The following is a 22,781-nucleotide window of genomic DNA, read 5'->3' on the forward strand; positions in this document are numbered from 1 at the left end:
CAGCAGCTCTCTTAGACCCCGTCTGAAAATGACCCTAACTGTTCACGAAGCAACATACCCAGCAAAGAAAATTACAAACAATTGAACCTATTGGATTGTAATATTGGGCTGTGAAAGTTAATACAATGAAAAATAACAAAGTAATAGATTTTTTTCCAATCTGTATTGATTAATATCTATGTATTATACATACAGGGACAGCTCCCAGAATAAAAGCCAGTTTAGTAACCACAATAAAAAGCCTTACAGTCTCTGAGTATTCTTTTAAACAACATAGTAGACTGTTATAGGCTTACATGATGTTTGTTATGGACTCTGTTCTGAACTTCAAAATATTGTTAATTTGTTTCCTGTATTGTAGGTGTTAAAGAAGATAAAAGAAGTTTTGATGTCTGAGGTTGCCTACTAAGAAATGATGAAGACTACAGAAGACCTATGGCGAGATGCAAATACAGAAATGACATCCTCACCACATCAAATAGAGCGACAGACTTCCGTGTATGACATGGACATTAAGTGTCACATCTGTTATGAACTGTTGGTAAAACCTACCTCGCTTGCATGTGGTCACACCTTCTGTAGGCTATGTCTAGTACAATGGTACAACACCTCGAAACGCTTGGAATGCCCTGATTGTCGTTCACCATGGCAGGAAGTACCGAAAGTCAACATCTTCATAAGGTAATGATAGCTAAACATAGTTTGTGATCATACTAATGACTGAATTAATCATTAGCACCCAAAAATATTAACAATGTCTTTATCATAATAAAAAGCACAAATGTGTTCACAAGAATCCATTTTTTTGAGAGAGCCTATAGCTTTGTAACGGTATGTGATTTTTGTGTTTTTCTGTGAACACCATATATCCTCATGCAATGTTTTTTTGTTTTACATTTAAGCTTTGATAGGAATATTTTCTAGTTTTATGCTGATATTAAAGAATAACCTCTGCAAATTGAAAGGATGCATCAGGCACATTCATGATAAGTAAACTGATATTCCATTTATAAAAAAGAGATTCTGACAGAAATGCAGCAAAGTGGCGTGTTGCCATTGACTCCTCCAATCATTATCAAGTGGATGGAGCTACGTTGAAGATGTGGTTTTATCATCGAGAAATGAAAAGAAATAATCGACAAATCTGAAAGCTGCATTTTGTGTACAAACAACGAAAAATTAATGATATGGACTTATATGACATTACCTAAGAGGTATTATGATTTCATGTAATAATAATAAAATGACTTTAGAAAGTTTAGAATTATATTATGATGTTACATTAGAGATATAGATATACGTCCAACAAAATGTTACATATACCATGCGCTGTAATTTCTGGTAGTGATGTACTACTCACTGCACCTTATGTTAGAAATGATTTATAGTAGATTATTCCACTCTGCAGTATTGCCCATGGAGTGTTAAGTAGAATGGTAGACAATGTTTTTGATTTTTATTTGAAACATTAGTCTATACAGTATTTCATTTCAAACTTGAAACATCTCATATAGTCAAATGAGGTGTTACAGTATTACATCTGTGATTCAATTTTGTCTCGACTTTTTCTTGTTTTCAGAGAAGTGTTGCAAAAAGACTATCCTGAAAAGTTAAAGGAAAGAGAAGAGGCATTAAATACAGGAGAAAATGATAAAATAATAGCAGACTTTGAGAAATTTGGTCAGCAATTAAAAGCTAAAGGTCCTGTAGCTGGACTACAGGGTAGGCCTGTACAACCTCCAAGACAAAATGCAATAAAAGCAAAGGATTTCTGTGTAGGGTTCCTAGTAGCAGCTGGGGTAGTGATGGTGAGTTTAGCCTCCTGCCAAACAGAAAAAACCCATATCAATCTAACATTAAGCCATATCTGATATGATAACCCAACCTATTTACAGTTATGCTGTTGAGGTAAGCAAGAAACCTAAAATCATTCAAATTTTATATAATAAGCCAATCCCAAACCTTTGATTAATGCCATGGCCTTTCTATTTGTATTGAAGTATTGAAGGCCTCAACTTAAAACGACTGTGGTCGTTATACCCAGCAAGCAAAAAAAACAAATTATGTTTAAAGTGTTATGACTGATAAGGAAATGATGTTTACTTAAAATCACCCACTTTTGTTACACTTACAATGACTTGGAAAATATCAGAATGTCATATATATGATTTACGATGATTATTTTTACAGATGATGTATGTGGGATGGTATTGGCGTTACAGTAACGATGGATTGTTGATATACAAGCCAATCTTACGTTGGGAGCCGGAGGATGTAGGAACCTGGCTTGAAGAGTTAGGGGCCTGGAGTGCTGATTATGCCAGCAATGCAATAGAAGAACGAATAGGTACATATATTCTGTAGTTTAACTGTTAAATTACTGCGATGTTAATTCTTCAGACAGTTTTTTATAACAAAAAATAAATTAGAAGTTTGAAATAGATCCCTTTTTATTTAAAACTGGTTTTTTTTTTTTTTTTTTTTTGATGATATATACTTTACATTTGTATTTTCCTACAACATGTCTGCTTGGTACATCTTTTAGATGGACGGCAACTTTTAGTCATGGATGAAACTGACCTATCGGAAAAATTAGATATCATGGACAATCTCCATAGGAAGGTGGTATTGCAATCCCTGAAGGAGTTGACTGAAAGAGGATCAAAGCTGCCAGGAACACTATGGGAATACAAGGTGAAAAACCTATACCAGCTAACTACAGCTAGAAACAATGAAAACAAACACTGGGCCAGCACATACTATACATACCAATAAATTACACAAACACTGGGCCAGCACATACTATACATACCAATAAATTACACAAACACTGGGCCAGCACATACTATAGATACCAATAAATTATACAAACACTGGGCCAGCACATACTATAGATACCAATAAATTACACAAACACTGGGCCAGCACATACTATACATACCAATAAATTACACAAACACTGGGCCAGCACATACTATACATACCAATAAATTACACAAACACTGGGCCAGCACATACTATACATACCAATAAATTATACAAACACTGGGCCAGCACATACTATAGATACCAATAAATTACACAAACACTGGGCCAGCACATACTATAGATACCAATAAATTACACAAACACTGGGCCAGCACATACTATAGATACCAATAAATTACACAAACACTGGTCCAGCACTGACTCTAGATACCAATAAATTACACAAACACTGGGCCAGCACATACTATAGATACCAATAAATTACACAAACACTGGGCCAGCACATACTATAGATACCAATAAATTACACAAACACTGGGCCAGCACATACTATAGATACCAATAAATTACACAAACACTGGGCCAGCACTCACTATAGATACCAATAAATTACACAAACACTGGGCCAGCACTCACTATAGATACCAATAAATTACACAAACACTGGGCCAGCACTCACTATAGATACCAATAAATTACACAAACACTGGGCCAGCACATACTATAGATACCAATAAATTACACAAACACTGGGCCAGCACTCACTATAGATACCAATAAATTATACAAACACTGGGCCAGCACTCACTATAGATACCAATAAATTATACAAACACTGGGCCAGCACTCACTATAGATACCAATAAATTACACAAACACTGGGCCAGCACATACTATAGATACCAATAAATTATACAAACACTGGGCCAGCACTCACTATAGATACCAATAAATTACACAAACACTGGGCCAGCACATACTATAGATACCAATAAATTATACAAACACTGGGCCAGCACATACTATAGATACCAATAAATTATACAAACACTGGGCCAGCACATACTATAGATACCAATAAATTAAACAAACACTGGGCCAGCACTCACTATAGATACCAATAAATTACACAAACACTGGGCCAGCACTCACTATAGATACCAATAAATTACACAAACACTGGGCCAGCACATACTATAGATACCAATAAATTACACAAACACTGGGCCAGCACATACTATAGATACCAATAAATTACACAAACACTGGGCCAGCACATACTATAGATACCAATAAATTACACAAACACTGGGCCAGCACTCACTATAGATACCAATAAATTATACAAACACTGGGCCAGCACATACTATAGATACCAATAAATTATACAAACACTGGGCCAGCACATACTATAGATACCAATAAATTACACAAACACTGGGCCAGCACATACTATAGATACCAATAAATTACACAAACACTGGGCCAGCACATACTATAGATACCAATAAATTACACAAACACTGGGCCAGCACATACTATAGATACCAATAAATTACACAAACACTGGGCCAGCACATACTATAGATACCAATAAATTATACAAACACTGGGCCAGCACATACTATACATACCAATAAATTACACAAACACTGGGCCAGCACTCACTATAGATACCAATAAATTACACAAACACTGGGCCAGCACTCACTATACATACCAATAAATTACACAAACACTGGGCCAGCACATACTATACATACCAATAAATTATACAAACACTGGGCCAGCACATACTATACATACCAATAAATTATACAAACACTGGGCCAGCACTCACTATAGATACCAATAAATTATACAAACACTGGGCCAGCACATACTATAGATACCAATAAATTATACAAACACTGGGCCAGCACATACTATAGATACCAATAGGCCAGCACATCACTATAGATACCAATAAATTATACAAACACTGGGCCACTGGGCCAGCACATACCTACAAACATACATACCAATAAATACCAATAAATTACACAAACACTGGGCCAGCACATACTATAGATACCAATAAATTACACAAACACTGGGGCCAGCACATACTATAGATACCAATAAATTACACAAACACACATACTATAGATACCAATAAATTACACAAACACTGGGCCAGCACATACTATAGATACCAATAAATTACACAAACACTGGGCCAGCACATACTATAGATACCAATAAATTACACAAACACTGGGCCAGCACTCACTATAGATACCAATAAATTATACAAACACTGGGCCAGCACATACTATACATACCAATAAATTATACAAACACTGGGCCAGCACATACTATACATACCAATAAATTATACAAACACTGGGCCAGCACATACTATAGATACCAATAAATTACACAAACACTGGGCCAGCACATACTATAGATACCAATAAATTACACAAACACTGGGCCAGCACATACTATACATACCAATAAATTACACAAACACTGGGCCAGCACATACTATACATACCAATAAATTACACAAACACTGGGCCAGCACATACTATACATACCAATAAATTACACAAACACTGGGCCAGCACATACTATACATACCAATAAATTATACAAACACTGGGCCAGCACATACTATACATACCAATAAATTATACAAACACTGGGCCAGCACATACTATACATACCAATAAATTACACAAACACTATACATACCAATAAATTATACAAACACTGGGCAAGCACATACTATAGATACCAATAAATTACACAAACACTGGGCCAGCACATACTATACATACCAATAAATTACACAAACACTGGGCCAGCACATACTATAGATACCAATAAATTACACAAACACTGGGCCAGCACATACTATAGATACCAATAAATTACACAAACACTGGGCCAGCACATACTATAGATACCAATAAATTATACAAACACTGGGCCAGCACATACTATACATACCAATAAATTACACAAACACTGGGCCAGCACATACTATACATACCAATAAATTATACAAACACTGGGCCAGCACATACTATACATACCAATAAATTATACAAACACTGGGCCAGCACATACTATAGATACCAATAAATTATACAAACACTGGGCCAGCACATACTATAGATACCAATAAATTATACAAACACTGGGCCAGCACATACTATACATACCAATAAATTATACAAACACTGGGCCAGCACATACTATAGATACCAATAAATTATACAAACACTGGGCCAGCACATACTATAGATACCAATAAATTATACAAACACTGGGCCAGCACATACTATAGATACCAATAAATTATACAAACACTGGGCCAGCACATTCTATAGATACCAATAAATTATACAAACACTGGGCCAGCACATACTATACATACCAATAAATTATACAAACACTGGGCCAGCACATACTATAGATACCAATAAATTATACAAACACTGGGCCAGCACATACTATAGATACCAATAAATTATACAAACACTGGGCCAGCACATACTATACATACCAATAAATTATACAAACACTGGGCCAGCACATACTATACATACCAATAAATTATACAAACACTGGGCCAGCACCTATAGATACCAATAAATTATACAAACACTGGGCCAGCACATACTATACATACCAATAAATTATACAAACACTGGGCCAGCACATACTATACATACCAATAAATTATACAAACACTGGGCCAGCACTCACTATAGATACCAATAAATTATACAAACACTGGGCCAGCACTCACTATAGATACCAATAAATTCCCCTACCACTGGGCGAGCACAGACTATACTTTCGATTAAATTATACAAACACTGGGCCAGCACACAATATGATGTGGGCCAGCACACAATATGATGTAAAACCACTAATAAATACAAACACTGGGCCAGCACACAATACAAACACTGGGCCAGCACATACTATACATACCAATAAATTATACAAACACTGGGCCAGCACATACTATACATACCAATAAATTATACAAACACTGGGCCAGCACATACTATACATACCAATAAATTATACAAACACTGGGCCAGCACATACTATACATACCAATAAATTACACAAACACTGGGCCAGCACACAATATGATGTAGAACAACTAATAATACAAACACTGGGGCAGCACACAATATGATGTAGAACAACTAATAATACAAACACTGGGGCAGCACACAATATGATGTAGAACAGCTAATGATACAAACACTGGGGCAGCACACAATATGATGTAGAACAACTAATGATACAAACACTGGGCCAGCACACAATATGATGTAGAACAACTAATAATACAAACACTGGGGCAGCACACAATATGATGTAGAACAACTAATAATACAAACACTGGGGCAGCACACAATATGATGTAGAACAGCTAATTATACAAACACTGGGCCAGCACACAATATGATGTAGAACAACTAATGATACAAACACTGGGCCAGCACACAATATGATGTAGAACAACTAATAATACAAACACTGGGGCAGCACACAATATGATGTAGAACAACTAATGATACAAACACTGGGCCAGCACACAATATGATGTAGAACAACTAATGATACAAACACTGGGGCAGCACACAATATGATGTAGAACAACTAATGATACAAACACTGGGGCAGCACACAATATGATGTAGAACAACTAATGATACAAACACTGGGCCAGCACACAATATGATGTAGAACAACTAATGATACAAACACTGGGGCAGCACATGTAATAATCAATAAATTACAGTAAAAACTGCACACAAAAATATACTCAATGCATTTTATATACCAGCTCAGGCCTATGCAATTTCTCCCCAGTAAAGCCTTCCACGTATTTTACAAATATTTCCAGTTAAAGCTTAGAGATCACATTCTTAAGATATAATTTATTTAACAGGTTATACAGACAGAAATGAGCTATCAGATACATATTGAAAGATGATAGATTTACAGTCAAGTGTGTTTACATTTTTTCCTTTTCTTCCTTTAACAATGATCTTATCAAAATAAATCAATATCATAAACAGTTGTCGTCACTGGTTGTTCCTGATACTTACCTGATGTACATTTTATACTTACAGTCACTGCACCCTGGACTTGCCATACTGTTGTTATATGGAATGAAAGACAACCCTCGCACTACAATGTTACTCATGTACATGTTTGAATATGATTCTGTATTCATCCCTTTTGTACACAACACATGTGCTGCTGATTCTGAAGCAGGTTTAGACATGGTGAGTAATAAAACAGATACATAGATCTAAGGATTCTGAGTCAGAGTTAGACATGGTAATACATTGTATATATCTCAGGATTCAGGGTCAGAGTTAGACATGGTAACACATTGTATATATATCAGGATTCAGGGTCAGAGTTAGACATGGTAACACATTGTATATATCTCAGTATTCTGAGTCAGTGTTAGACATGGTAACACATTGAATATATATCAGGATTCAGGGTCAGAGTCAGACACACTAATGCACTGTATTGTATGTGAACGTCATAGTTCATTATATTTCCCATGTATTGTTATCTTTATGAAATGCACACCTTTGGCTCAGCAGCATTCTCCTTGATATGAGTAGCCCGTATGATATGTGACATTACAAGTTCAGTGATGTCAAAGCAGCCCTTCAGAAATATAGCTTTAATTGTATATTGAATATGTGAACCTTTTAGCTACTGATGTGATATATTCCACTGAAAATGTCATACTTTTTATAATTCAATAGTTCTCTAGAAAATATAATAAACCAGTAGTTTATACAACCCAAAGCAAATTATTAAAAATTCAGTCAAATTAACGAACGCCCCAAACCCCCACCCCCCTACTCATTCTTTACATTGTCAAATGGCCTACAAATATCCCAGTACATAAATCTATACTGATAAGGAGCTGCAACATAATTATGTATTTTAATCTCCAGTTATAAAGTCTGAATCAATATGAATAAGTATGTCATATCTGTGACATAGGTTGTCTTGAATAGTTGCATTAACTAGAGGTATAGGGAAGAGATTGTTTTGTTATTTTCAAGCTTTAGGCAATTAGGAGATTTTATTATGTTAACCCTAAATAGATGTACAAACAATTTAAGAACAGTCCATTCAAGTATCAAAAGTCTCATATTTATATTTTTCTTCAAATTGGTCCTTTTATATTACATCATAGTACATCATTTTAAAATGGAAAAATGGAATACACATTACAATGACATTACCAAAGTATAAATCTTTGGAAATAAAAAATTCTGGCACAAAGTATCTCCATTCATTGATATGATATGGAATTACAATTTTCAATATAGAGTGAATAAAATGATTGCAAACTGAATTTTCATATACATAAAGAGTTACACAGTTTAATTTTCTCACAACTTGTTTAATTTAACAATTTTCTCATCTGCGCTCAGAAACATTGCTACCAGTCATTGTTTCCTTGAGTCATCTGTTTAGTTTCAATTGAGATCACTGCCTGAAAATTCTGGCAAATTTCTTACAACTGGATCCAATCTGCATGATATTATCATCAGCATTATCTAATTACTCTCAATTAAAAATATTAATTTGTAATGTGATGATGTAAACCATAGCTGTTTTCAATCTTACCTATTCCTTTCGTGGTGGCTGTTACAGTTGGTGAACTTGTGATGTAAGAACCGATAGAGTCCCATTCAGGGCGAGTTACAATTATATTAATTAATAGTAGGAGCACAGGTGAAAATCCTACACTACACTCATAAATATATCCGTATTGAGCCAGCCAGTTTTGATGTGACTTTCAACCTTTTTGATTATGGATTATATAGAGAATGATAATATTCATTTCTGTTTTTGTTCAGGGTACACTGTAAAGTCAGTGTCCGGTAAGTCTCCACATCATTAGGTACCAGTTACATAGTCACCAAAGTAGATTACATAAAATGTTGCATTATTTCAAGACAGAAACAATTCCCCAGGTTTCTAAATAAATAACATATTGTATTGTTTGATACAACATCTCACTAAATGGTTTGTATGGATATTAATGTGATGAAACTCTACATCATTCAGGCCAGTAATATATTACATATATCAAGAAAAAATAATAGAGACTTTAAGTAGTTATTTTGTAATCTCTTTTGTTCATGTTTAAAACTTCTTTCCATGAAACAGCAGTATTAAAAGTTCACTTATTCCTAGATACATGTAGTGTAGACTAGTGTCTAAATCTTGAGAATTAATTGAAATGGAAAAGGAAAGAAAGTGATGAAAAATTAGAATGAAATAGCATATGGAGTCACATTTTATTTTGACAAATGAATTTCATATGGAACATGCACTATCAACACAGTAGCTGTACAGTGATATGTTGCATAGATTTTCTAGAACATTTTAGATGTGAAATAAATCTACTTAGAGTTATCGCCCCTTGACCCAAATTCTGCTATGAAACTCCCTGGTTTGTTTGGTTTTTTTTTTTTTTAAATGTTGGTTGTAAAGAGAGTATTTTTTAAGAACTGGGTGACACTCGGCTTGAAATTACAACATTGACATTTTTGTTTTGTAAACCCTATATAACTGTAAATCTATCAAAATCTGTTGTTTATTAGATTTACAGAAACTGGAATTAATCTGCATTTAATTTTTTTTTAATTATTTGCCAACAATAAGTCATGGCATGGCAATGCGAGATTTCCTGTCTGTACACTGATGAGTGAGTGTCTGACATCATATGTTATGTAACATTAGTGATATTGGGTGGATTAATATAGATTTAATGGTCTCCCCGGTGTGACATCAGATTCCAGTACAACAGGTACAGCCTATCCACAGGTGCAACATTAACTTCCCAGCCATTGTTACTATCTCTGTAGCCATTAAAGCTTCTTGTCACTATACACACTTGATTAGTCTGTCAGCACCACATCTACAACATGGTGGAGATAGGACCAGAAAAAGAACACAAAACAAGACAACCAGAGACTGACTGATGATAGGGTTACAGATGGATATTGTATTTTGCTTTAGATAAAGTAATAATGCTTTGATGACATTTCTTCGTAATATGATGAATGTGTATCAATGTTTCTACATACGATAGCTTTAGTCTCATTCCATTCATCAGTCTGCAAGTCTTACAAATCTGTGCAATCTGGTCACTTTACTGTAACCAGTCTTAGATGGTCTGGGTGGCACAGAATTATTCTATGATTAACAAAAGTACCTGTACCTGAAGTAACAAATGTTACATGTCTAACCCTTACTCTGAATGCACTGTTTCAAAGTTTCTTGTCAAACATAAAACTATGAACCAGTAAATTAACCCGCAGTGAATATCACATTACTTCAGGAAATATGTACAAGCACCAAACTAGTTTTATGTTGAAATTTAAAACCATTTATGTTCCTCAAACTGCGCATGTAGAATATTATGCAGTCCTGTCTCAGTCACGATCTGTTCCTTGCTTTCCTCTTGCAAGTTCAGCCATTTTAACCATTTTAACTGCTTATAAGAAAGGAACCCAGTACATCTCTGGTAATTACATTTTTGGGCAGCAGTGCATTTTAACATTATTAGCTACTAATAGTGAAGGGTCAGACAGATATATACAGAGAGCTAGATGAAGCTGCAGAAAGCCCTGTAGAATGATTAATAGTGGAGGGTCAGACAGATATATACACAGAGCTAGATGAAGCTGCAGAAACCCCTGTAGAATGATTAATAGTGAAGGGTCAGACAGATATATACAGAGAGCTAGATGAAGCTGCAGAAAGCCCTGTAGAATGATTAATAGTGGAGGGTCAGACAGATATATACAGAGAGCTAGATGAAGCTGCAGAAACCCCTGTAGAATGATTAATAGTGGAGGGTCAGACAGATATATACAGAGAGCTAGATGAAGCTGCAGAAACCCCTGTAGAATGATTAATAGTGGCGGGTCAGACAGATATATACAGAGCTAGATGGAGCTGCAGAAACCCCTGTAGAATGATTAATAGTGGCGGGTCAGACAGGTATATACAGAGAGCTAGATGAATCTGCAGAAAGCCCTGTAGAATGATTAATAGTGAAGGGTCAGACAGATATATACAGAGAGCTAGATGAAGCTGCAGAAACCCCTGTAGAATGATTAATAGTGGAGGGTCAGACAGATATATACAGAGAGCTAGATGAAGCTGCAGAAAGCCCTGTAGAATGATTAATAGTGAAGGGTCAGACAGATATATACAGAGAGCTAGATGGAGCTGCAGAAACCCCTGTAGAATGATTAATAGTGGAGGGTCAGACAGATATATACAGAGCTAGATGAAGCTGCAGAAACCCCTGTAGAATGATTAATAGTGGAGGGTCAGACAGATATATACAGAGAGCTAGATGAAGCTGCAGAAAGCCCTGTAGAATGATTAATAGTGGAGGGTCAGACAGATATATACAGAGAGCTAGATGGAGCTGCAGAAACCCCTGTAGAATGATTAATAGTGGAGGGTCAGACAGATATATACAGAGAGCTAGATGGAGCTGCAGAAACCCCTGTAGAATGATTAATAGTGGAGGGTCAGACAGATATATACAGAGCTAGATGAAGCTGCAGAAACCCCTGTAGAATGACAAAAACTTATCTGATAACTCATTTATTTCATTGAGGAATATTCCTGGTATCATGCTATGGGAGATGTTGTGCAAAAGATTTTTAATGAATTAAGTTTATGAGAGTGATGTTTAATGAAATTAAATTAATAAAATATTGCATGATATATCCATGATTAATGACAAAAAATACTGTGTTGTACTGTATCCCCAAAACAAATATTTCTCTCCAGTAAAGTCTGAAGACATAAACAGATACGACAAATCACAATAATTAACTTGGATGCTATGATATAGGCTTTCTTGGCTTTTCAAATCTTAAACATAATGATGTGTAGGCAGCCACATTGTTGTCTTTAACATGGACTTACTTAGAAATATAGGAGAAACCACATGACATCAATCAACCCATGGATTGAATAGACTTCATTCCGAGATCAACTGAAATGTGGATGTTCCCCTCTACTAAGGCTATATCTATATACACCACTTAGTTAAGAAGGGGTGGGGCAGTGGTAGATCTGTAGTAATTACTTTGCTTGTGCCTGTCTCCATGCATACAAAGTTTTTGTACGAGGTATCTCATGAAACTCTTGACATATATACATATATATTCACATCGTCATCAAGTTCTACCTATGATTAAACTTTGATGATCTTTGATCAAGGTTAAAGGTGAAAGGTCACTCTTGACCACTTTTGAAATCAAAACTTTATTTAAACTTTGTAATACTAGCTGCAATGCTGAGCAAGATAAAACTCTTCTTTGATCAATTGAATGTCAGACTTGTAAACCAGAGGTCCCATGTTCAAATTCTAGTGAAGGCATTGAAATAGGTAATGACTTAGATTGTTGCCCATATAGAGTTTAGCAGTTTAACGCTCGACCAATCTAGTTAAAGAGAATTTCTCTTCAGCTCAATCAGTTGAGCGTCAGACTAGTAAACCTGAGGTCCCAGGTTCAACTGGAAACGCTGAAATAGATAATTACCTCTGTTGCATTAAGTACTAATTATGTTTTCAATCCCCATTCAGATATACTGTAAATTCATATTACCATATAAAATTATTACATAAAGTTCTATACCTGATTTGAGTCGAGGGTAAAGGTCAAAGATAATCCTGGACCACTTTTAAAATAAAGAGTTTGTGTACAAGATATTTTGTGAAACCATTAATAGATTTAGTTCATATTCACCTTAAAACATCACACCACTAAGCTCTACATCGGACTTAAAGATTTTGATGTAAATGATGAAAGGTTAAGGTCAAAGGTCACTGTTGTCCATTTGAACTTTCAAAACAAAAGTTTGTGAACAAGACATCTCTAAAACCTCTCAACAGATATATTTCATATATTCATACCACAGCATTTGTCTAGCTCTACAGTTGACTTATACATGTATCTTGGTTATCTACCATCAAAGTTAAAAGTCAAATGTCTCCTCATGGTATACAAACATAGCAACATTTAAGTCCACACCTGAGTCCATGTTGGGGGTTGGTTATGTAAGATTTAAGGGTCAGAGTTCACACTTAGACACTTTTGAAAAAAAAAAAAAAACTTGTTGACAGGGTATCTCATGAACTCCATAGTAGACTTTGTTAAGATGAAATGATCAGGTAGTGAGGGGATATATATGTAAGCTATTATTCACTTTGTATTTATAGATATAATGTTTTAGCTACTTCCAGGCTATAATCTGTACTTTTATGACTGTTAGAAAATTTGATATCATATATATTTTTGTTAAAGCATTAGTACATGAATGTACATATCTCTTGAAATGTGCTAGTGTTACCTATTTTGATTTGGTCTTGTGACTCACAATAATAAGAGTTACTGTCCTTTGTTGATTTTCCATGCTGAGCAGTAGGAGGGAGGCTCTATTGATATTTCTTTTTATACATTGCAATACTTTATCATCATGTGTCAGTTACTGTTAATTATCATTTTTATAACACTATTACTATCTGACAGTACAGATTCAATGTTATGTGATTTCATATCTGCTACCAGTGGCAGTTCATGTCTAGGAAATCTGAGATAAGTACCAGTCTTTGCTGTCACACTTTACCTCAACTGCTGTGGATGCAACTGGCCTTCTGTATTCTCTTTAGTTAAGGTAGCTGCAAGTTACTAAAAGGAGTCCCTGCCTCAAAGTGAAAATGACTTTTCTCTGTGCAATAAATCTAGCAAACAAATTTACAAAATGTCTTTTTTTGTCTTGAAGAATTTGTTTATGGACTTAGAGTTAAAATTCTGTAAATATATTAAGTTATTAACTCATGTGCTATACCAGGGTATAAATGTCATAACATTTCTTTGTAGACCAAAGTCTTCGTAGTGGATCAGATGCGAAATTGAGTGAATATGACTTTCATCTTTTTGTTAACTACAACGAAATTCCACTAAATCATCGTGAATCATTCTCTGAAATGGATTTTGGTAGAATGTGGCCTGAAACATTCATTGATAAGTTAAGTCTGGAGCATAATAGACTTGGCTGGTTTGATTAATAAGATATTGGATTTGACGCCACAATGTAATTTAGCTAACTGTCAAGTTATTGTCAATGTCACCATTATTAAAACAATATGGAAATGCTTGAAGAATAATTGAAGCTATTATATTTTAAATTGTGGCTATGACACTAATTAAACTACCAGAAATAGATGCAGGAGTTGAAAAAGTAAATTGTGAAATCGTTTGGGATGGCTCCTCTTCTAACTAATTCAATTGCAGATGTCTTGGCTGGTGGTTATAGATTTAGTTCAAGGGTGAACAGAAAAAGATGTAAAAATGTAATGTATATGTTTACGGCTACTAAATTTTCACTTTGCTATCATTGAATTTGGAATTGACACAGCATACAGTTACTTGTTAATTATAAATGATGTACGAACAAATGCACACTGTAGCAAAATTTCAAAAAAGAAAGCGAGCTCTTAAAAGTAATAATAAAGCACTCATTCATTCATTCTTATCAAAGTTATTACATTGATGTACACTGTACAGTTTACTTATATTTATATCCATTATATTACCATCATTTTTCAAGGGGTTATGCCCCTTTCATGGAATCAGTTTAAGTTTGTGTGAAGTTGAACATATGATTGAAAAGGATTTATGATGTTCAACCAAAGTAACAAGTGTTAATTACATAGATATAACCACTAATCATAGTTTGGCAGATGGGACTTTAAAGGGTGGCCCCATGCAAGGATTGTCCAATTTCCCACATTAAAGATCTGTCTGTGGCTTTTCGAAAAAGAACAGGTATGATAATGCCAGTCCAGGGGTGTAGGGATAGCATTAGGCCACACACCGTGTCAGATGGTTCCACCCCTCTGAGGGGGATGCAGGTCACCCTCTCACATCGCCAGAACGCTGATGTTTAACAATGAGATGATGTCTGGAAATAGGAGGAGTCATGGAGACGAAAAACCTGTCAGTCAACCAACCAACTGAACATATGATCAGTAGTTTTCAACTAAAATTATAGTTCATGTTCCATTTGCAATTTTTTTTTGTTTCATTTTTATGATTTCTTGGGTGTTATGCCCCTTTTCTGATTTTTTGTATCCTTGTACTATAATGTAGGTACAGGACTTTTTGGTCAATAGCCATTAGCTCAGATTTCTTACAATTGATCTTTGGTCTTTATAAGATGATAGATGCATTGTCTGATGTTTTGGTACATTCTCATGACACAATGTCTGATGGTGATTTATTGCAATCCCCATTGTCTAGTGTCATGCATCATACATCTGTAAACTCTTTACATTTTCGTCTTCTTCTGAGAAACGTTTCAATCAATTTCAATCATGAAGTTTGCAGAAAACTTCCATAGCCAAAGCAGAACCAAAACTGTTAATTAGATGGTCCTGACCCTTCATTGGGCTGAGGGGCGGGGCCAAAAAGGGGTCAAATTGTTGAAATTTCAAAATCCTTCTTCTCATTACCTCAGTATATGCTAAAATCAAATACATTTTATGGATGGAAGAGTCTAAAGTGTCTCACATTTCCCCAGGGGAGGGATAAAGTTCACTATTGTTTATGTAGAAAAATTCCATTTTTGAGCATAATTTGTTTATTTTTTATTGGAAATATGTCAAACTTTGATGCCAGTTTGATGATAATCACATCTTGACCCTGACTGACCCCCAGGTGCTGATGGGTGAAGCCACTAAAGGTCAAATTGACATAAGTTTCAAAATTGTCCTCAACACCCAGATATGATACAATCTATAAAATGCTTTCCATGTATGTAAGTTTATATAGGAAAATAAAATTTTTGAGTGTAATTCTTTAAATTCAAACATGGTTTGAAGCCTGAACATTTGATTGCAGGTAATGGTATGCACATTTAATGTTTGTATTACATGTAAAATGTAGTTCAAGTTATTTTACTTTGTTGATAAGATTATTTCGAGGACATACTACAAGGCCAACAACAACATTGTAACTCGGATGACTGTTAAGGCCATTGGGCCTCTTGTTTCACATTTTCATACCTATATTTCCATTCCAAATTGTAGGAGTTGAGGCTGCTTGACCCCAGTGTTTTCATCATTTCTCATAGTAGAACTGATCTTAGTTTCAACACTGTTCCAAAGTTTTTTCACATATTCGGAATTTCATACTTGTTATGAAGAAAAATATTTGTCAAGATTGGACTCTTGCTGTACAAAAGGATCATCCAGTGCAATTATGTCTTCATAGAGATATTTCATTTATTGTTGATAAGAGATTTGAAAGTCTTGCAGTTTAATACTGTTTCAAGCATAACTTGTACAAGTATGGTGATTTAATGTAAGAGCTATCACGTTAAAAAGCATGTCTGTCTCCATCATTAATGTGCACAGCGGGAATTTGTCTACATGTTTGTCTGATATTCATCACTTTGAATTTTTTTTCGTATGTAAGAAGCTGGTAATTTAACAATTCTGTTTAACACTAGTAGTTTTAGACATTTTGTTATATAATAATTAAGTTGTTAATTGTCTGGTTGCTGTTTAACAGTCACGTTATGAGATGTGTTTACAGACTTTTGAATTCTCCTTTTGTTTATAAGGAACATCAACCAAAGTATTTGTTGAATTCTTATTATGTAAGTTGTGGTCATATTTGGATTTGCCTATTGTGACATTAACATAAACACATCTGATTACCATAAAAATCCTGGGAATCAAAGACCAGATAGCAAGCAATTATCCTTAGTGTGTGGGCCAATCTATATTATCAGTCATTGTCATCCCTGATCAAAACTGAATGGTGTTTATAGAATTGACTGGTGGTTACCGTGAAATCATTATTCTTTGTGAGGATTAATTTTTGCTGACTTCACTGGTACTCTTAATCCACAAATCTAGATGTCCACACACTGTCATAATTAGTGTGATGTTTATTTAGCTTTATGTATCTAGGAAATTAAATGTCCAAGAAAAAGTAGTTTTGAAAAAAAACCCACAGAAACATATGGCTTTACAGTAATAAAGTTTATAAGGTGGTTGTAGTATAAGCAGGAATATATATTTTATGACGTTTAAATTTATATTGATATTTGAGACTTGTTTGTTGAACACTGGGTTTTTATTGCACAGTCAATAACCAGGGCTATTATGAGATATGGTCTCCTTGAAGTAACTTATCACTATATAGCTATCCAGAACAGCTCGGTTAAAATGTCTTCATGCCCAATTAACACGAACACAACCACATCAGTATAGACTGGTGCATTTCTCAGCTTCCTGATAAAACACAAACTATCACAGGGAGGGAGCATGGAGCACACACCTTGGATCTTAACATTGGTGCACTACCCACTGAGTTATGACAGCCCCCAAGTTCTAGACAACAGACTGGAAGCATGCTTTGTTTATTAGTGTTTCTGTTGTGTTATTTTTCTTTATTTATTTGTCAGCTCTATCTGATAAAGTGAATCATGACAATGATCATATTTGCTCATCTTTCATAACAGCTAGTTGAAGTTAACAGCATTATGATGTCCGTGCAATGAATTGTCAGGGGTGTATTTAGATCAAAACCATTGCCTGTTTGTATTTAAATTTTGCTTTTCTCTCTACAAACTTACTCTTTCTTGTCAAATCTGTAAAAATTTGAACTTGTCAAAGAAATGTTTGTATTTAAATAAACTGGAACCTTTTTTAATGAAATTTTAATTCTGTTCAGCATTCATTCTGACATTGTTCTCAACAGCAATGTCACTTTTAATGCACAGAATTTTTGTGTCAGTTTTAGGTCATGATCATCTTTTGTCTGGTGTCATTTGTCTAGCGTTGTAAACAGGTTACATTTTCAACTTCTTTTCAAACAGCAAAAGGCTAATGAATGACCTTGACCAAATTTCACTGTCACAGGGGTGAAATGTTTCCAAATCTTCAAATGAATTCTTCTAAATAACCAAATGATCCATGGTCATGATAATTGGGCCAGTAGCATTCTGGTCAGAAGGGCTACCAAGTTTATTCAAATAAATGACCTTGACCTACTGTCAAGGTCAAAGGAGGCAAATGTGTTAAAACTTTTAACAACTTCTTCTCAATAGCCAAATTTTCCATGGTATGATATTGGGCCAGTAGCATGCTGAGATTAAGGGCTAACATGTATGTTCAAATGAATGACCTTTACCTACATTTAAGGTCACAGGGATCAAATATGCTAAACTACAACAACAGGCAGTGTTATCAGTTCCATTTAATTGAAAATTAAACCTTCAAACTTAGAAACAATAAAAACTTTATAAATATGCTTGCATCAGTTCTGTTCTGTCTGCCCTAATGCTGGGACTGATGGAGAGGTTCTAAAATTGCCCAAAGACCTGGAAATCTCAGGTGATTATTAAGGCACTATGGGCCTCTTGTTATTAATTTTCATCAACTGTATTTTTATAAGTGTTGCCATCATCCTTATTCAAGTTTTCAAATCACTTTGGATTTCTTTGGTATTAATCTTCAATACTTTGTCAGGTTTTTAAATCAGAAATATTTGCTTCACAACTAGACATTTCAAATTATAGATATTCAAGTCCTTGCATTTAAATTATGTGTTTGAATAGAGCCAATTTAGAAAATCAGCATATTGCAATTTTACTGCCAGTGTGCTGGTAGGAAGTTAGGCATGTGTCAGCTGTAGTCTGTACTTTTATTAAACAAAACTGTTGTTGTTCACAGCAAAAGGATCAGAATTGTTATCAATTTTGATGCTATCCATTCAAAATCATATATGATCAGATTTCACAGATTTGTCTTGGCAGATTTCACAATGTAATGTTTCAATAAAAATTAAAGAATTTTGTGAATTGAAAGCTTTTGGATTTTAAGTTGATGATTGTGTGTCTTGAATATGGTTACAAGTATCTCATCAGTGTTTATTGAAATAGTTACAGACCTCCTCCTATTTTATGTACATCTGTACTTAACATGTGTAATCAGTTTTTATCAATTTTATTGGCATTGTTCTTACTTATAAGAAAACATTTTGATAAAACTTTTGTTGTTAATATAATTCTTAAATTGATTTTTGTTTATTTTGTTTTTTGTTTTTTTACTTCAGTTTTCTATTCAAGTAAAGTTTAATCATAGCTTTGACCTTTACTGCAGCAGGTGCTAAAATGAGACATATTTAACAGCCTTTCCAGCAAACATCATGATTTTTTTGTAGTTCGATAACATAACGAGCCGTCAGCTGACCGAGTTTGTATCCTGTGGCATATTCCTCCCTTACTACCTCATCGGAATCTATGCTTATGACTGGATGACTACCCACTACTGGATCAGTCGACTCATAATACTCACCTGTATGAGTCAGACTTACTTGGAGTGTACCTTCATTGTCAACTTCCTACGAGGCGAATACAGGTTAGTTCTTCATCCTGTCATTATGAAGTATATTGCTGTAATGTCTGGTGTATTGCCCGTTTCAATTTTGTAAGGTAGTCTGTACCTCAGTGGAAAATTCACTTGACTTTCACAAGGGTGACTGAGGTGTGATTTCCAAATTGCAGATGAACAGTTTGGCATTATCTATTTATTCCTGACCAATCACTTTAGCTTCTTCATACAGTAAGACCTTCCTAAAACTTCTTAAAACCTGCTTTTGATTCCTTTTAATTACGTCAGTTTTAACATCTGTTATCTGATATGTCATGCTGTAATAATGTTTAATGTTTTTGATAAACAAAGTTTCCGTTTCCTTTTTTTTAGATGCAAATTTTATAGTTTATAAAAGCATAATTATTTCATTGGGGCTCGAATTAAATTTTCTAGATAATAGAACTTATAAAAATCCACAAATATTCTGTTCATTAGCAATATGAATTCAGATATACCCCCCACAAGAATTAATGGTTTGACAATATACCCTCATTTTATATGCTTTACATGTATCTGGTTTTCAGGAACATTGCAATGAGCGGAAAAAATTATGGAAAGAGCTTGTTGTCTGGTGTATTTTTTGTCATCATTTGGCCGGTGATTCCATCCTTCATCTGTAACATCTTCTTCTACGTGGCTCTATACCTCTCCCCCTACGTAAGCTTAGAGAAGACCTACCATCACATCAGGAGTAACAACCCCAGGAACTAGACAATTACAAGGACTGTGTACACAGGATTTATCAATAGCAATAGGTTTTGTTTGTAGGTCTGAGAAAAAATTGGCATTAGTCATAATTCAGCCTAGTCAAAATTTGACATAGAGGATATGTCATAAAAATTGATGTCATGTTTTAGAACACATTATTTTTTGTGAAGGAATTATGAGTTATGTTGACTTAGGTTAGTATGAAATGTAAACAGGAATAACAAATTTTGTACCCTAACCTGCAGGTACACTATGTCATTATAATGAGTTTGAAGGTTTGAAGGCACTACACTATGTCATTATAATGAGTTTGAAGGCACTATGTACTTCAATATAGAAAATCAATTCTCTATGCAACATAGTGTAGAATCTGTAATCTCAAGGTTATCAATTGTTAGGGAATAATTTTCTTCAAGAATGAATACTTTTTAAGAATTGGGGTTTTCTACATATTTAGTTGTGATCTGTGAATCAATTCCTTATATAGAACTATCATTAACTGTGAAACTAAAACAGCTGAAACCCAAAGAACAAAATGTTTGTAGTGTATAAAGGGTTCTTTGGAAAAATCTATGTCAGAATGAAATTGCTGCTGATTTAGAGTATAATAAATCAAATGTAACTAGTAATCCTGGATTTAGGGATAATTTGAGTTTAAATAGTGACTATAGATTTGGAGTTGAGGGCGAATTATTGATGCAATGTAACTGATGTAACTAAAAGATTAAAAAGACAGGAAATCCAGTGTTACTAGTAACAATACATTTGGATTGTAGTGAATCCAATGTTATTAGTAACAATACATTCAGATTGTAGTGAATCCAGTGTTACTAATAACAATATATTTAGATTGTAGTGAATCCAAAGTTACTAGTAACAATACATTCAGATTGTAGTGAATCCAGTGTTACTAATAACAATACATCTAAGGTGAAGTGAATCCAATGTTACTAGTTACAATACATCTAGAGTGTATTGAATCCATTGTTACAAAGGTTTCCACATAAGAAATCTTTTGTAACAATCCTTTTTTGAAGGAGAGTTAAGGAGTATAGCATGCCTGATACAGGCTTGTCACATGACTTTTTGAACGCCGCCCTTCACAGTTATCCATAAAATGCCATAAAATACAGAAATCTTTCTGTACATTAGAGGATATGAGAGACGATACAGTCTCTGCTAAGACAGGGGTTAACACATTAGGCATAGCATTGAGAATGTTGTGCCACTGAATCAGGCCATCAAGACCACTGATTTTCATCTGTTTTAAAACATTCTCATTGTTTTTGTTTTATGACATTCTCCTTTTACTGTTTGAGAATCCAAGCTTCAATTTTTCAATGAATTTAATACTTCTCTGATAATGGTAAAATCATGTACTGTTATTATCCATAGCCTGAGGACTGCTCACTGTTACAGCTTTATAATGGCTATTTCTCTAAAACTTTGATGATTTTTTTATTGACATTGGGTCATTCAGTAGATGTTATCTATACCTTACATGTGCTTTTAAGTGTTGTCCTGTACAAATTCACTTTTATCATTCATAATGGAGTTTATATTAGAAAGAAAATTACTTAAAAATTCTCAATTTTATCAGATCATTTGAATATTTTTACTCGCAAAATTGTTATTTCCAACTTTTTGTGTGTGTGTGTGTGTGTGTGTGTGTGTGTGAGGGATGGGAACGGTTTTATTTATTTTTAATCATTGATGTCTATTGATTCCAAATATACTGTTTTAGGAGATCAACAGTCCT

At 34.5% G+C, this 22,781-nt stretch overlaps 1 protein-coding gene across 1 annotated transcript; it reads left to right on the plus strand.

Annotated features, from left to right (window-relative positions):
- The first annotated feature begins 412 nt into the window (after positions 1 to 412).
- Positions 413 to 21,025, plus strand: LOC132544592 (bifunctional apoptosis regulator-like). Its single transcript, XM_060208209.1, has 7 exons — positions 413 to 681; positions 1,580 to 1,808; positions 2,191 to 2,347; positions 2,546 to 2,694; positions 7,920 to 8,075; positions 20,103 to 20,299; positions 20,839 to 21,025. Exons 1-7 carry the CDS (start codon positions 413 to 415, stop codon positions 21,023 to 21,025), a joined length of 1,344 nt encoding a protein of 447 aa, XP_060064192.1.
- Positions 21,026 to 22,781: the final 1,756 nt, after the last annotated feature.

The sequence above is a fragment of the Ylistrum balloti genome, unplaced genomic scaffold (assembly GCF_031769215.1).
Source record: "Ylistrum balloti isolate Yb309-2 unplaced genomic scaffold, AGI_CSIRO_Ybal_v1 Utg369802, whole genome shotgun sequence".
Lineage (NCBI taxonomy): Eukaryota > Metazoa > Mollusca > Bivalvia > Pectinida > Pectinidae > Ylistrum > Ylistrum balloti.

Excerpts from the sequence above, each read along its gene's own strand:
- LOC132544592 (XM_060208209.1), top strand. The coding sequence starts at position 413 with ATGATGAAGACTACAGAAGACCTATGGCGAGATGCAAATACAGAAATG. Across the intron at positions 682-1,579 it reads AAAGTCAACATCTTCATAAG|AGAAGTGTTGCAAAAAGACT; the intron begins GTAATGATAGCT and ends TCTTGTTTTCAG. Across the intron at positions 2,695-7,919 it reads GAACACTATGGGAATACAAG|TCACTGCACCCTGGACTTGC; the intron begins GTGAAAAACCTA and ends TTATACTTACAG.